General features: G+C 42.8%; 2 protein-coding genes across 4 annotated transcripts in view; one reads left to right on the top strand and one right to left on the bottom strand.

Annotated features, from left to right (window-relative positions):
- APLF (aprataxin and PNKP like factor) overlaps positions 1-17245 on the bottom strand; it is a 1047939-nt gene that overhangs the window by 624246 nt on the left and 406448 nt on the right. The window lies entirely within an intron of this gene.
- Positions 104-2275, top strand: LOC128657713 (DNA-binding protein SATB1-like). The gene is given in 2 exon segments (XM_053712113.1): positions 104-1319; positions 1321-2275. Coding segments are annotated over 2 exon segments (1725 nt in total). The 5' UTR covers positions 104-537; the 3' UTR covers positions 2264-2275.

Raw genomic sequence — 17245 nt, 5'->3', positions numbered from 1 at the left:
TAGTGTGTATATATCTTTTTTGTATCAGTTTCCTTATCATGCCAGTCTTTCCTCCCCTTTTGATTTATTTTTCTGTTTTGCTGTGCTGTAATTGCACATTGTGTTCATGCTTATACCTTGACGTTGATTTTTAGTACCCCCCCCCCCCCAAAGAGAAGCAAATTAATAAATATACAAACATAAAAAAACACTACTTTCAAGGGAAGTTATCTTCAGGTCTGCCACTAAAAAGGACACAAGAAAATACCACATGTGAACTTCTTAAGAAACCAACTACTAAGAGGCTGTGCTCTTTACAGTTTTGTGTGCTGTTTAGTTTTGAAGTGGTGATCCTTAGAGGCGGGACTGAGCATGGATCATTCAAACGAGACAACTCAGGGGATAGAACATTCAGAAATGTCCAACAATGTAAACGATTCAATGGGTACAGCAGCCAAAATAGCCCGCCTTGAGCAGAATGGGAGTCCTCTAGGAAGAGCAAGACTTGGAAGCACAGGAGGAAAAATGCAATGAGTGCCCCTAAGACAATCTTCCCATATGATGAGGACAAATATCAGAAAAGGAAACATGCTTCTAGTTTTCTGTGTAGTGGAACATTATGAAAATGTCATTGAGTATGATTGCAAAGAGGAGCATGCAGAATTTGTATTGGTTAGGAAGGACATGCTTTTTAACCAGTTGATTGAAATGGCGTTGCTGTCTCTTGGATATTCTTACAGTGCAGCTGCCCAGGCCAAAGGGTTAATCCAAGTTGGAAAATGGAATCCTGTCCCTCTCTCCTGTGCGACAGATGCCCCCGATGCTACTGTAGCAGAAATGCTTCAAGATGTGTTTCATGTGGTCATACTGAAAATACAGCTACACAGTTGCCCTAAACTCGAAGACTTGCCACCTGAGCAGTGGTCTCACATAACTGTAAGAAACGCTTTAAAGGACATGCTGAAGGATATGAACCAGAGTTCATTGGCTAAGGAATGCCCCTTTTCACAGAGTATGATTTCTTCCATTGTGAACAGTACTTACTATGCAAATGTCTCAGCAGCAAAATGTCAAGAATTCGGAAGGTGGTATAAACATTTCAAGAAGGCAAAATATATGATGGTGAACATGGAAGATCTATCTGAATTATCTCAACAAGGCAGCAAGCATGTGAACTTTGTTCAACAGCCTGTTCCAGGCAACAAGCCTGAAAAACCTTCATCCCCTGTACAACTTTCTCACAACAGCCAACCATCTGTGTGGACACCACTTCCAAACCTGCACCCAGGTCTTGTATGTACTCCCATTAGCCCCCAGCTAGTAAATCAGCAGCTGGTAATGGCAATATGCAGTGAACAGACTATTAGCCCAGCAGTCCTTAAACCAACAATACTTGAACCATACTCCTCCTGTCAGTAGACCGATCAACCAGCCTTTGGAGCAACAGGTTTCACATAACACAGAGGTGTCTTCCGATATCTACCAGTGGTTCCGTGATGAATTGAAACAAGCAGGAATCTCACAAGCAGTATTTGTATGTGTGGCTTTCAACAGAACTCAGGTTTTAAAGACTGCTACCATTGCAACAGAAAGGAACAGAAACCTGGAAAGCTGCACCATGAATATTAATGCTTCCATTTATGACGAGATTCAGAAGGAAATGAAGAGAGCAAAAGTATCCCAGGCACTGTTTGCAAAGGTTGCAGCTTCTAAAAGCCAGGGGTTGCTCTGTGAACTGCTGCGATGGAAAGACCCTTCTCCAGAAAACAGGACACTTTGGGAGAACCTCTCAATGATTCAACGGTTCCTCAGTCTTCCCCAAACAGAGAGAGATGTAATTTATGAGCAAGAAAGCAATGCCGCCGTTCATCAGCACAGTGAAAGACCATCCCATGTTCCTACAGAGCAAATGCAGCAAACGCAGCAGCCACAACCACCACCTCAACCACAGCAACAACCAGCTCCCAGGCTACCACCAAGGCAACCAACTGTGGCATATCCAGCAGAGTCAGAGGATGATAATCACCAGCAACCACATCCCCGAACAAAGATCTCGGTGGAAGCTCTGGACATTTTACAGAGCTTCATACAAGATGTAGGCCTTTATCCAGATGAAGAAGCAATCCAAACACTTTCTGCGCAACTTGACCTCCCCAAGTATACCATTATCAAGTTTTTCCAGAATCAGAGATATTATCTTAAACACCATGGAAAGCTCAAAGACAATTCTGGCTTGGAAGTGGATGTAGCAGACTATGAAGATGAAGAGTTGCCTAAGGATTAAGAAGAGGCAATCCAGGACAAAAAGTAAATTTATGCTTACCTGATAAATTGATTTCTTCTATGGTAAGACGAGTCCACGGATTCATCCTTTACTTGTGGGATATTATCCTTCCTAACAGGAAGTGGCAAAGAGCACCACAGCAGTGCTGTCTATATAGCTCCTCCCTTAGCTCCACCCCCCAGTTATTTGACCGAAGGTACAGGAAGAAAAAACAGAATTTATGCTTACCTGATAAATTTCTTTCTCCTACGGTGTGTCCGGTCCACGGCTTCATCCTTAATTGTGGGAATATTCTCTTCCCCTACAGGAAATGGCAAAGGGAGCACACAGCAAAAGCTGTCCATATAGTCCCCCCTCTGGCTCCGCCCCCCAGTCATTCGACCGATGGTTAGGAGAAAAAGGAGAAACTATAGGGTGCCATGGTGACTGTAGTGTACAGAAATAAAAAAATTTGAAACCGGACTAAAAAGCAAGGGCGGGCCGTGGACCAGACACACCGTAGGAGAAAGAAATTTATCAGGTAAGCATAAATTCTGTTTTCTCCTACATTGGTGTGTCCGGTCCACGGCTTCATCCTTACTTGTGGAAACCAATACCAAAGCTTTAGGACACGGATGAAGGGAGGGAACAAGTCAGGTTACCTAAACGGAAGACACCAGGGCTTGCAAAACCTTTCTCCCAAAAATAGCCTCCGAAGAAGCATAAGTATCGAATTTGTAAAATTTGGCAAAAGTATGCAGAGAAGACCAAGTCGCTGCCTTACAGATCTGATCAACAGAAGCCTCGTGCTTGAAGGCCCATGTGGAAGCCACAGCTCTAGTAGAGTGAGCTGTAATTCGTTCAGGAGGCTGCCGTCCGGCAGTCTCATAAGCCAATCGGATGATGCTTTTCAGCCAAAAGGAAAGAGAGGTAGCAGTAGCTTTCTGCCCTCTCCTCTTGAAGAACTGAAAGAACTAAGTTTAGACTCCATGGAGGAGTCATGGGTCTGTAGACAGGCTTGATTCTGACTAAGGCCTGTACAAATGCCTGTACATCTGGCACTGCTGCCAGACGTTTGTGCAACAAAACAGACAGAGCAGATATCTGTCCTTTAAGAGAACTCGCTGACAACCCTTTATCCAAACCCTCTTGGAGAAAGGAGAGTATCCTAGGAATTTTAATTTTACTCCAAGAGAATCCCTTGGATTTGCACCAAAAGATATATTTTTTCCATATCTTATGGTAAATTTTCCTAGTCACAGGTTTTCTGGCTTGGACCAGAGTATCTATAACTGAATCTAAAAACCCACGCTTAGATAAAATCAAGCGTTCAATTTCCAAGCAGTCAGTTGCAGAGAGACTAGATTTGGATGTTCGAATGGACCTTGTACTAGAAGATCCTGTCTCAAAGGTAGTTTCCATGGTGGAGCCGATGACATATTCACCAGGTCTGCATACCAAGTCCTGCGTGGCCACGCAGGAGCTATCAGAATCACAGAGGCCTTCTCCTGTTTGATCCTGGCTACAAGCCTGGGAAGGAGAGGAAACGGTGGAAACACATAAGCTAGGTTGAACGACCAAGGCGCCACCAATGCATCCACTAGTGTCGCCTTGGGATCCCTGGATCTGGACCCGTAGCGAGGAACCTTTAAGTTCTGACGAGACGCCATCAGATCCATGTCTGGAATGCCCCATAGTTGAGTTAACTGGGCAAAGACCTCCGGGTGGAGTTCCCACTCCCCCGGATGGAAAGTCTGACGACTCAAATAATCAGCCTCCCAGTTGTCTACTCCTGGGATGTGAATTGCAGATAGATGGCAGGAGTGATCCTCCGCCCATTTGATGATCTTGGATACCTCTCTCATCGCCAAGGAACTCTTTGTTCCCCCCTGATGATTGATGTACGCTACAGTCGTCATGTTGTCCGACTGAAATCTTATGAATCTGGCCTTCGCTAGTTGAGGCCAAGCCAGGAGCGCATTGAATATCGCTCTCAGTTCCAGAATGTTTATCGGGAGAAGAGACTCTTCCAGAGACCATAGACCCTGAGCTTTTAGGGAGTCCCAGCCCGCGCCCCAGCCTAAAAGACTGGCGTCGGTCGTGACAATGACCCACTCTGGTCTGCGGAAACTCATTCCCTGAGACAGGTGATCTTGAGTCAACCACCAACGGAGTGAGTCTCTGGTTAACTGGTCTACTTGAATCTGGGGAGACAAGTCTGCATAATCCCCATTCCACTGTTTGAGCATGCACAGTTGTAATGGTCTTAGATGAATTCGAGCAAAAGGAACCACGTCTATTGCTGCAAATATTAAACCTATTACCTCCATGCACTGAGCTATGGAAGGCTGAGGAATAGATTGAAGAACTTGACAAGCGTTTAGAAGCTTTAACTTTCTGACCTCTGTCAGAAAAATCTTCATTTCTACAGAATCTATTATTGTTCCTAGAAAAGGAACCCTTGTGGACGGGGACAGGGAACTTTTTTCTATGTTTACCTTCCACCCGTGAGACCTGAGAAAAACTAAAACAATGTCTGTATGAGCCTTTGCTTTGGAAAGGGACGACGCTTGGATTAGAATGTCATCTAGATAAGGTGCTACAGAAATGCCCCTCGGCCTTAGAACCGCTAGAAGGGACCCAAGCACCTTTGTGAAAATTCTGGGAGCGGTGGCTAAACCGAATGGAAGAGCCACAAACTGATAATGTTTTTCCAGAAAGGCGAACCTTAGGAACTGATGGTGATCTTTGTGGATAGGAATATGTAGGTACGCATCCTTTAAGTCCACGGTAGTCATATATTGACCCTCCTGGATTGTTGGTAAGATCGTCCGAATGGTTTCCATTTTGAATGATGGAACTCTGAGGAATTTGTTTAGGATTTTTAAATCCAGAATTGGCCTGAAAGTTCCCTCTTTTTTGGGAACTACAAACAGGTTTGAGTAAAAACCCAGACCTTGTTCCGCTGCTGGAACTGAGTGTATCACTCCCATCTTTAATAGGTCTCCTACGCAATGTAAGAATGCCTGTCTCTTTATCTGGTCTGAAGATAAGCGAGACATGTGGAACCTTCCCCTTGGAGGGAGTTCCTTGAACTCTAGAAGATACCCCTGAGAGACTATTTCTAGTGCCCAGGGATCCGGAACATCTCTTGCCCAAGCCTGAGCAAAGAGAGACAGTCTGCCCCCTACTAGATCCGGTCCCGGATCGGGGGCTACCCCTTCATGCTGTCTTGGTAGCAGCAGCAGGCTTCTTGGCCTGTTTACCCTTGTTCCAGCCTTGCATTCCATGCTGTTTTAGGCTGGGAAGCGTTACCCTCTTATCTAGAGGCTGCAGAGTTAGGAGACGGTCCGTTCCTGAAATTGCAAAAGGAACAAAAATTAGATTTGTTCTTAGCCTTGAAAGGCCTATCCTGTGGGAGGGCATGGCCCTTTCCCCCAGTGATGTCTGAAATAATCTCCTTCAATTCTGGCCCGAAAAGGGTCTTACCTTTGAAAGGAATATTAAGCAGTTTTGTTTTGGACGACACATCCGCTGACCAAGATTTTAGTCAAAGCGCTCTGCGCGCCACTATTGCAAAACCTGAATTTTTCGCCGCTAATTTAGCCAATTGAAAAGCGGCATCTAAAATAAAGGAATTAGCCAACTTTAGTGCGTGAATTCTGTCCATGACTTCCTCATATGGAGTCTCCTTATGGAGCGAATTTTCTAGTTCCTCGAACCAAAAAGACGCCGCCGTGGTGACAGGAATAATGCACGAAACTGGTTGGAGAAGGAAACCTTGCTGAACAAATATCTTTTTAAGCAACCCTTCCAATTTTTTATCCATAGGATCTTTGAAAGCACAACTGTCCTCAATGGGAATAGTTGTGCGCTTGGCCAACGTAGAAACTGCCCCCTCAACCTTAGGGACTGTTTGCCATGCGTCCCTTCTGGGGTCGACAATGGGGAACATTTTCTTAAATATAGGAGGTGGGACAAAAGGTATACCTGGCATCTCCCACTCCTTGGTCACTATGTCCGAAACCCTCTTGGGTATCGGAAAGGCATCAGCGTGCACAGGGACCTCTAGGAATTTGTCCATTTTGCACAATTTCTCTGGAATCACCAAAGAGTCACAATCATCAAGAGTAGTTAGCACCTCCTTAAGCAGGGCGCGGAGATGTTCTAACTTAAATTTAAATGCCACGATATCAGGTTCTGCCTGCTGAGAAACATTTCCTGAATCAGAAATTTCTCCCTCAGACAGACCCTCCCTCACTGCCAATTCAGACTGGTGTGAGGGTATAACAGATAAATTATCGTCAGCGCCCACTTGCTCATCCTCTGTATTTAAGACTGAGCAATCACGCTTTCTGGGAAATGCTGGCAGTTTGGATAAAAGATTTGCTATAGAATTATCCATTACTGCAGTTAATTGCTGCATAGTAACAAGCATTGGCGCGCTAGATGTACTAGGTGTCGCCTGCGCGGGCAAAACTGGTGTTGACACAGAAGGAGAGGATGATGAACTATCCCCACTACCTTCATTTGAAGAATCATCTTGGGCAACCTTATTAAATGCGACAGTACTGTCCTTACTTTGTTTGGACGCCATGGCACAATTTGAACATACATTTAAAGGGGGAACCACCTTGGCCTCCATACACACAGAACATATGCTATCTGAAGGTATAGACATGTTAGACAGACTTTAGCAGGCTATTAATGCAATAAAACCGTTTTTAAACAAAATCGTTACTGTCTCTTTAAATAATAAAGAGAGTACACTTTATTTCTGAATGTTTGAAAAACTATGAAGGAAATATCCGATCTTTACAAAATGTGCACCCTAGTGTCTTAATGCTTTGAAAGTATTGCACACCAAATTTCAAGTCTCTAACCCCATAAATGAGCAAACCGGAGCTAATTGTTCAATTTACCAGTTTAAACCCACTACAGTCCCTGCCACAGCCTATGCTGCAGCTTTTACCTTCCTTGGGGGTTATTCACCACAGAAATAAGCCTTCTTGAAATCATTTTTATTGCCACAGGACCCTCTCACATGAAGCTGCATGCACTGCTTCCAAAAGTAACTGCGCAACTGAGGCGCGAAAATGAGGCCTCCTCCCTCTGCATACCAGAGTGAAGGGGCCTTCCTGACTAGATTAGGTGTCTAAACAACTGCCAGGCGTAATAAAAATGTTCCCAAAAGTGTTTCAAAGTCACAAAACACTCCAAAAGTCATATAAATATTATATAAATCAATCGATTTAGCCCACAAAAGTGTCAACCAGTATAGAGCCCATTTATAAGCCTTCATTCTGTTATGAGTCTAAAAAAATGGCTTACCGAGCCCATAAGGCATTACTATGTCTTGTTAGAAAAGGGACTAGTCATAACTGGAGCAGAAAAGTCTGCAAACTGTTCCCCCCAACTAAAGTTCTCTGGTTTCAACAGTCCTGCGTGGGAACAGCAATGGATTTTAGTTACTGTTGCTAAAATCATACTCCTCTTTTAACAGAACTCTTCATCACTTTCTGTTGTAGAGTAAATAGTACAAACCGGCACTATTTTAAAATAACAAACTCTTGATAGAAGAAATAAAACTACAACTAACACCACATACTCTTAACCATCCCCGTGGAGATGCTACTTGTTCAGAGCAGGCAAAGAGAATGACTGGGGGGCAGAGCCAGAGGGGGGACTATATGGACAGCTTTTGCTGTGTGCTCCCTTTGCCATTTCCTGTAGGGGAAGAGAATATTCCCACATGTAAGGATGAAGCCGTGGACCGGACACACCAATGTAGGAGAAAAGGAGAAACTACAAGGTGCAGAGGTGACTGAATTTAAATCAAAAAAATATAATCTGTCTTAAAATGACAGGGCGGGCCGTGGACTCGTCTTACCATAGAAGAAATCAATTTATCAGGTAAGCATAAATTTACTTTTCTTCTATAAAGGTAAGACGAGTCCACGGATTCATCCTTTACTTGTGGGATACAATACCAAAGCTGCAGGACACGGATAAACAGGAGGGACAAGACAGATGGTTAAACAGAAGGCACCACTGCTTGAAGAACTTTTCTCCCAAAAATAGCCTCGGAAGAAGCAAAGGTATCAAATTTGGAAAATTTCGAAAAGGTATGAAGCGAAGACCAAGTCGCAGCCATACAAATCTGTTCAACAGAAGCATAATTTTTAAAAGCCCATGTGGATGCCACCGCTCTAGTAGAGTGAGCTGTAATTCTTTCAGGAGGCTGCTGTCCAGCAGTCTTGTATGCCAAACGAATGATGCTTTTTAGCCAAAAGGCAAGAGAGGTAGCCGTAGCTTTTTGACCTCTACATTTTCCAGAATAGACAACAAACAAAGAAGATGTTTGACGGAAATCTTTGGTCGCTTGCAAGTAAAACTTTAAAGCACGAACCACGTCCAAGTTGTGCAATAGACGCTCCTTCTTAGAGGAATTATTAGGTATTTTATCACCTCTTTCACTTTACCTTTCCTAATACTTAGAGTAGGCAAAGAGAATGACTGGGGGGTGGAGCTAAGGAAGGAGCTATATAGACAGCTCTGCTGTGGTGCTCTTTGCCACATCCTGTTAGGAAGGATAATATCCCACAAGTAAAGGATGAATCCGTGGACTCATCTTACCTTTATAGAAGAAAGTAGTAAAATAATGTTTTCAGTTAAACTTGAAAACGATTTAACTGGAAAAGGGAATTCAGATATAACGGTTGATCTAAAAGACTTATCGTAAAGTATTATTTTTATTCAGATGTTCCACTGGTATTACTAATTATAATTCCATCCTATGTACTGTCAGTAACATTTTATTGTACATTGTTCAGCCAACAATTCTTGAAAAAAAAAACTTGCACAAAGAAAAGAAAAATGCAGACTAAATTAAATGTTTTACTCTGTCTATAAACTGTCCTTAGCTCTAAATAAATCATTGAGGATTGTTTGATATTTTGTTTTCACTGAATAAGCCACAATCTACTTGATGAGCATGATTCTAGTGCAGGTGAATTCAAATCTGGAGCCTTCAAAAAAGCATTGAAACCTTCTGTGGGTTTGTTTGTTTTTCGTTTTTTATTTCTGTATTCACTGTTGTATTCCACACCTGATCTTTTAAAAAAAAAGTCATGCTTCTCTAAATATGAGTATCTTACTCTTGCACAGTTATAGGGTACATAAGAACTATTTTCTGTGAGATACAGTTAAAAAACATAATTTATGCTTACCTGATAAATTTATTTCTCTTGTAGTGTATCCAGTCCACGGATCATCCATTACTTGTGGGATATTCTCCTTCCCAACAGGAAGTTGCATAAGGATCACCCACAGCAGAGCTGCTATATAGCTCCTCCCCTCACTGCCATATCCAGTCATTCGACCGAAACAAGCCGAGAAAGGAGAAACTATAGGGTGCAGTGGTGACTGTAGTTTAATTAAAATTTAGACCTGCCTTAAAAGGACAGGGCGGGCCGTGGACTGGATACACTACAAGAGAAATAAAGTTATCAGGTAAGCATAAATTATGTTTTCTCTTGTTAAGTGTATCCAGTCCACGGATCATCCATTACTTGTGGGATACCAATACCAAAGCTAAAGTACACGGATGATGGGAGGGAAAGGCAGGAACTTAAATGGAAGGAACCCCTGCCTGTAGAACCTTTCTCCCAAAAACAGCCTCCGAAGAAGCAAAAGTATCAAATTTGGAAAATTTGGAAAAGGTATGAAGCGAAGACCAAGTCGCAGCCTTGCAAATCTGTTCAACAGAAGCCTAATTTTTAAAGGCCCAGGTGGAAGCCACAGTTCTAGTAGAATGAGCTGTAATCCTTTCAGGGGGCTGCTGTCCAGCAGTCTCATAGGCTAAACGGATTATACTCCGAAGCCAAAAAGAAAGAGAGGTTGCCGAGGCCTTTTGACCTCTCCTCTGTCCAGAGTAAACAACAAACAGGTTAGATGTTTGACGAAAATCCTTAGTAGCCTGTAAGTAAAACTTCAAGGCACGGACTACGTCTAGATTATGCAAAAGACGTTCCTTCTTTGAAGAAGGATTAGGACATAATGATGGAACAACAATCTCTTGATTGATATTCTTGTTAGAAACCACCTTAGGTAAAAACCCAGGTTTTGTACGCAGGACTACTTTATCTGAATGAAAGATCAGATAAGGAAAATCACAATGTAAGGCAGATAACTCAGAGACTCTTCGAGCCGAGGAAATAGCCATCAGAAAAAGAAATTTCCATGATAAAAGTTTGATATCAATAGAATGAAGGGGTTCAAACGGAACCCCTTGAAGAACTTTAAGAACCAAGTTTAAACTCCATGAAGGAGCAACAGGTTTAAACACAGGCTTAATTCTAACTAAAGCCTGACAAAATGCCTGAACGTCTGGAACTTCTGCCAGACGCTTGTGTAAAAGAATAGACAGTGCAGAAATATGTCCCTTTAAAGAACTAGCTGATAATCCTTTGTCCAAACCCTCTTGGAGGAAGGACAATATCCTAGGAATCCTAACCCTACTCCATGAGTAATTCTTGGATTCACACCAATGAAGATATTTACGCCATATCTTGTGGTAAGATTTTCCTGGTGACAGGCTTTCGTGCCTGTATTAAGGTATCAATGACTGACTCGGAGAAGCCACGCTTTGATAGGATCAAGCGTTCAATCTCCATGCAGTCAGTCTCAGAGAAACTAGATTCGGATGATTGAAAGGACCTTGTATTAGAAGGTCTTGTCTCAGAGGCAGAGTCCACGGTGGAAAGGATGACATGTCCACCAGATCTGCATACCAAGTCCTGCGTGGCCACGCAGGCGCTATCAGCATCACCGATGCTCTCTCCTGTCTGATTTTGGCAATCAGTCGAGGGGGCAGAGGAAACGGTGGAAACACATAAGCCAGGTTGAAGAACCAAGGAGCTGCTAGAGCATCTATCAGCGTCGCTTCTGGGTCCCTGGACCTGGATCCGTAACAAGGAAGCTTGGCGTTCTGGCGAGACGCCATGTGATCCAGTTCTGGTTCGCCCCAACGACGGACCAGTTGAGCAAACACCTCCGGAGGGAGTTCCCACTCCCCCGGATGAAAAGTCTGACGACTTAGAAAATCCGCCTCCCAGTTCTCTACACCCGGGATATGGATCGCTGACAGGTGGCAAGAGTGAGACTCTGCCCAGCAAATTATCTTGGAGACTTCTGACATCGCTAGGGAACTCCTGGTTCCCCCTTGATGGTTGATGTAAGCCACAGTCGTGATGTTGTCCGACTGAAATCTGATGAACCTCAGTGTTGCTAACTGAGGCCAAGCTAGAAGAGCATTGAATATTGCTCTTAACTCCAGAATGTTTATTTGGGAGGAGTTTCTCCTCCTGAGTCCATGAACCCTGAGCCTTCAGGGAGTTCCAGACTGCACCCCAACCTAGAAGGCTGGCATCTGTTGTTACAATTGTCCAATCTGGTCTGCGAAAGGTCATACCTTTGGACAGATGGACCCGAGATAACCACCAGAGAAGAGAATCTCTGGTTTCCTGATCCAGATTTAGTAGAGGGGACAAATATGTGTAATCCCCATTCCACTGACTGAGCATGCATAATTGCAGCGGTCTAAGATGCAGGCGCGCAAATGGCACTATGTCCATTGCCGCTACCATTAAGCCGATTACTTCCATGCACTGAGCCACCGTGGGGCGCGGAATGGAGTGAAGAACACGGCAAGCATTTAGAAGTTTTGATAACCTGGACTCCGTCAGGTAAATTTTCATTTCTATAGAATCTATTAGAGTCCCTAGGAAGGAAACCCTTGTGAGAGGAGATAGAGAACTCTTTTCTCCGTTCACTTTCCACCCATGTGACCTCAGAAATGCCAGAACTATCTCTGTATGAGACTTGGCAATTTGAAAGCTTGACGCCTGTATCAGGATGTCGTCTAGATAAGGAGCCACCGCTATGCCTCGCGGTCTTAGAACTGCCAGAAGTGAGCCCAGAACCTTTGTAAAAATTATTGGGGCTGTAGCCAACCCAAATGGAAGAGCTACAAATTGGTAATGCCTGTCTAGAAAGGCAAACCTCAGGAACCGATGATGATCCTTGTGAATCGGAATGTGAAGGTAGGCATCCTTTAAGTCCACTGTGGTCATGTACTGACCCTCTTGGATCATGGGTAAAATGGTTCGAAAAGTTTCCATCTTGAATGATGGAACTCTGAGGAATTTGTTTAAGATCTTTAAATCCAAAATTGGTCTGAAGGTTCCCTCTTTCTTGGGAACCACAAACAGATTTGAATAAAACCCCTGTCCTTGTTCCGTCCGCGGAACTGGATGGATCACTCCCATTACAAGGAGGTCTTGCACGCAGCGTAGGAATGCCTCTTTCTTTATCTGGTTTGCAGATAATCTTGAAAGGTGAAATCTCCCTTGTGGAGGAGAAGCTTTGAAGTCCAGAAGATATCCCTGAGATATGATCTCCAACGCCCAGGGATCCTGAACATCTCTTGCCCACGCCTGGGCGAAGAGAGAGAGTAAGCCCCCTACTAGATCCATTGCCTGATAGGGGGCCGTTCCTTCATGCTGTCTTGGAGGCTGCAGCAGGCTTTCTGGCCTGCTTGCCCTTGTTCCAGGACTGGTTAGGTTTCCAGGCCTGCTTGGATTGAGCAAAAGTTCCCTCTTGTTTTGAAGCAGAGGAAGTTGATGCTACACCTGCCTTGAAATTTCGAAAGGCACAAAAATTAGACTGTTTGGCCCTTGATTTGGCCCTGTCCTGAGGAAGGGTATGACCCTTACCTCCAGTAATGTCAGCAATAATTTCTTTCAAACCAGGCCCGAATAAGGTCTGCCCCTTGAAAGGAATGTTGAGTAATTTAGACTTTGAAGTCACATCAGCTGACCAGGATTTAAGCCATAACGCCCTACGCGCCTGGATGGCGAATCCGGAATTCTTAGCCGTTAGTTTAGTCAAATGAACAATGGCATCAGAAAACATAATTTATGTAAGAACTTACCTGATAAATTCATTTCTTTCATATTAACAAGAGTCCATGAGCTAGTGACGTATGGGATATACATTCCTACCAGGAGGGGCAAAGTTTCCCAAACCTTAAAATGCCTATAAATACACCCCTCACCACACCCACAAATCAGTTTAACGAATAGCTAAGAAGTGGGGTGATAAGAAAAAAAGTGCGAAGCATATAAAATAAGGAATTGGAATAATTGTGCTTTATACAAAAAAAATCATAACCACCACAAAAAAGGGTGGGCCTCATGGACTCTTGTTAATATGAAAGAAATGAATTTATCAGGTAAGTTCTTACATAAATTATGTTTTCTTTCATGTAATTAACAAGAGTCCATGAGCTAGTGACGTATGGGATAATGACTACCCAAGATGTGGATCTTTCCACACAAGAGTCACTAGAGAGGGAGGGATAAAATAAAGACAGCCAATTCCTGCTGAAAATAATCCACACCCAAAATAAAGTTTAACAAAAAACATAAGCAGAAGATTCAAACTGAAACCGCTGCCTGAAGAACTTTTCTACCAAAAACTGCTTCAGAAGAAGAAAATACATCAAAATGGTAGAATTTAGTAAAAGTATGCAAAGAGGACCAAGTTGCTGCTTTGCAGATCTGGTCAACCGAAGCTTCATTCCTAAACGCCCAGGAAGTAGAAACTGACCTAGTAGAATGAGCTGTAATTCTTTGAGGCGGAATTTTACCCGACTCAACATAGGCAAGATGAATTAAAGATTTCAACCAAGATGCCAAAGAAATGGCAGAAGCTTTCTGGCCTTTCCTAGAACCGGAAAAGATAACAAATAGACTAGAAGTCTTACGGAAAGATTTCGTAGCTTCAACATAATATTTCAAAGCTCTAACAACATCCAAAGAATGCAATGATTTCTCCTTAGAATTCTTAGGATTAGGACATAATGAAGGAACCACAATTTCTCTACTAATGTTGTTGGAATTCACAACTTTAGGTAAAAATTCAAAAGAAGTTCGCAACACCGCCTTATCCTGATGAAAAATCAGAAAAGGAGACTCACACGAAAGAGCAGATAATTCAGAAACTCTTCTAGCAGAAGAGATGGCCAAAAGGAACAAAACTTTCCAAGAAAGTAATTAAATGTCCAATGAATGCATAGGTTCAAACGGAGGAGCTTGAAGAGCTCCCAAAACCAAATTCAAACTCCATGGAGGAGAAATTGACTTAATGACAGGTTTTATACGAACCAAAGCTTGTACAAAACAATGAATATCAGGAAGAATAGCAATCTTTCTGTGAAAAAGAACAGAAAGAGCGGAGATTTGTCCTTTCAAAGAACTCGCGGACAAACCCTTATCTAAACCATCCTGAAGAAACTGTAAAATTCTCGGTATTCTAAAAAAATGCCAAGAAAAATGATGAGAAAGACACCAAGAAATATAAGTCTTCCAGACTCTATAATATATCTCTCGAGATACAGATTTACGAGCCTGTAACATAGTATTAATCACGGAGTCAGAGAAACCTCTATGACCAAGAATCAAGCGTTCAATCTCCATACCTTTAAATTTAAGGATTTCAGATCCGGATGGAAAAAAGGACCTTGAGACAGAAGGTCTGGTCTTAACGGAAGAGTCCATGGTTGGCAAGATGCCATCCGGACAAGATCCGCATACCAAAACCTGTGAGGCCATGCCGGAGCTATTAGCAGAACAAACGAGCATTCCCTCAGAATCTTGGAGATTACTCTTGGAAGAAGAACTAGAGGCGGAAAGATATAGGCAGGATGATACTTCCAAGGAAGTGATAATGCATCCACTGCCTCCGCCTGAGGATCCCGGGATCTGGACAGATACCTGGGAAGTTTCTTGTTTAGATGAGAGGCCATCAGATCTATCTCTGGGAGCCCCCACATTTGAACAATCTGAAGAAATACCTCTGGGTGAAGAGACCATTCGCCCGGATGCAACGTTTGGCGACTGAGATAATCCGCTTCCCAATTGTCTACACCTGGGATATGAACCGCAGAGATTAGACAGGAGCTGGATTCCGCCCAAACCAAAATTCGAGATACTTCTTTCATAGCCAGAGGACTGTGAGTCCCTCCTTGATGATTGATGTATGCCACAGTTGTGACATTGTCTGTTTGAAAACAAATGAACGATTCTCTCTTCAGAAGAGGCCAAAACTGAAGAGCTCTGAAAACTGCACGGAGTTCCAAGATATTGATCGGTAATCTCACCTCCTGAGATTCCCAAACTCCTTGTGCCGTCAGAGATCCCCACACAGCTCCCCAACCTGTGAGACTTGCATCTGTTGAAATTACAGTCCAGGTCGGAAGAACAAAAGAAGCCCCCTGAATTAAACGATGGTGATCTGTCCACCACGTTAGAGAGTGCCGAACAATCGGTTTTAAAGATATTAATTGATATATCTTCGTGTAATCCCTGCACCATTGGTTCAGCATACAGAGCTGAAGAGGTCGCATGTGAAAACGAGCAAAGGGGATCGCGTCCGATGCAGCAGTCATAAGACCTAGAATTTCCATGCATAAGGCTACCGAAGGGAATGATTGAGACTGAAGGTTTCGACAGGCTGTAATCAATTTTAGACGTCTCTTGTCTGTTAAAGACAAAGTCATGGACACTGAATCTATCTGGAAACCCAGAAAGGTTACCCTTGTTTGAGGAATCAAAGAACTTTTTGGAAAATTGATCCTCCAACCATGATCTTGAAGAAACAACACAAGTCGATTCGTATGAGACTCTGCTAAATGTAAAGACGGAGCAAGTACCAAGATATCGTCCAAATAAGGAAATACCACAATACCCTGTTCTCTGATTACAGACAGAAGGGCACCGAGAATCTTTGTGAAAATTCTTGGAGCTGTAGCAAGGCCAAACGGTAGAGCCACAAATTGGTAATGCTTGTCTAGAAAAGAGAATCTCAGGAACTGATAATGATCTGGATGAATCGGAATATGCAGATATGCATCCTGTAAATCTATTGTGGACATATAATTCCCTTGCTGAACAAAAGGCAATATAGTCCTTACAGTTACCATCTTGAACGTTGGTATCCTTACATAACGATTCAATAATTTTAGATCCAGAACTGGTCTGAAGGAATTCTCCTTCTTTGGTACAATGAAGAGATTTGAATAAAACCCCATCCCCTGTTCCGGAACTGGAACTGGCATAATTACTCCAGCCAACTCTAGATCTGAAACACAATTCAGAAATGCTTGAGCTTTCACTGGATTTACTGGGACATGGGAAAGAAAAAATCTCTTTGCAGGAGGTCTCATCTTGAAACCAATTCTGTACCCTTCTGAAACAATGTTCTGAATCCAAAGATTGTGAACAGAACTGATCCAAATTTCTTTGAAAAAACGTAACCTGCCCCCTACCAGCTGAACTGGAATGAGGGCCGTACCTTCATGTGAACTTAGAAGCAGGCTTTGCCTTTCTAGCAGGCTTGGATTTATTCCAGACTGGAGATGGTTTCCAAACTGAAACTGCTCCTGAGAACGAAGGATCAGGCTTTTGTTCTTTGTTGAAACGAAAGGAACGAAAACGATTGTTAGCCCTGTTTTTACCTTTAGACTTTTTATCCTGTGGTAAAAAAGTTCCTTTCCCACCAGTAACAGTTGAAATAATAGAATCCAACTGAGAACCAAATAATTTGTTTCCCTGGAAAGAAATGGAAAGTAGAGTTGATTTAGAAGCCATATCAGCATTCCAAGTCTTAAGCCATAAAGCTCTTCTGGCTAAGATAGCCAGAGACATAAATCTAACATCAACTCTAATAATATCAAAAATGGCATCACAGATGAAATTATTAGCATGCTGGAGAAGAATAATAATATCATGAGAATCACGATTTGTTACTTGTTGCGCTAGAGTTTCCAACCAAAAAGTTGAAGCTGCAGCAACATCAGCCAATGATATAGCAGGTCTAAGAAGATTACCTGAACATAGATAAGCTTTTCTTAGAAAAGATTCAATTTTTCTATCTAAAGGA

Source organism: Bombina bombina, chromosome 4 (genome assembly GCF_027579735.1).
Source record: "Bombina bombina isolate aBomBom1 chromosome 4, aBomBom1.pri, whole genome shotgun sequence".
Classification (NCBI taxonomy): domain Eukaryota; kingdom Metazoa; phylum Chordata; class Amphibia; order Anura; family Bombinatoridae; genus Bombina; species Bombina bombina.
Note: the sequence above shows the minus strand (reverse complement) of the source record. Positions and strands in the feature narration are given on the sequence as shown.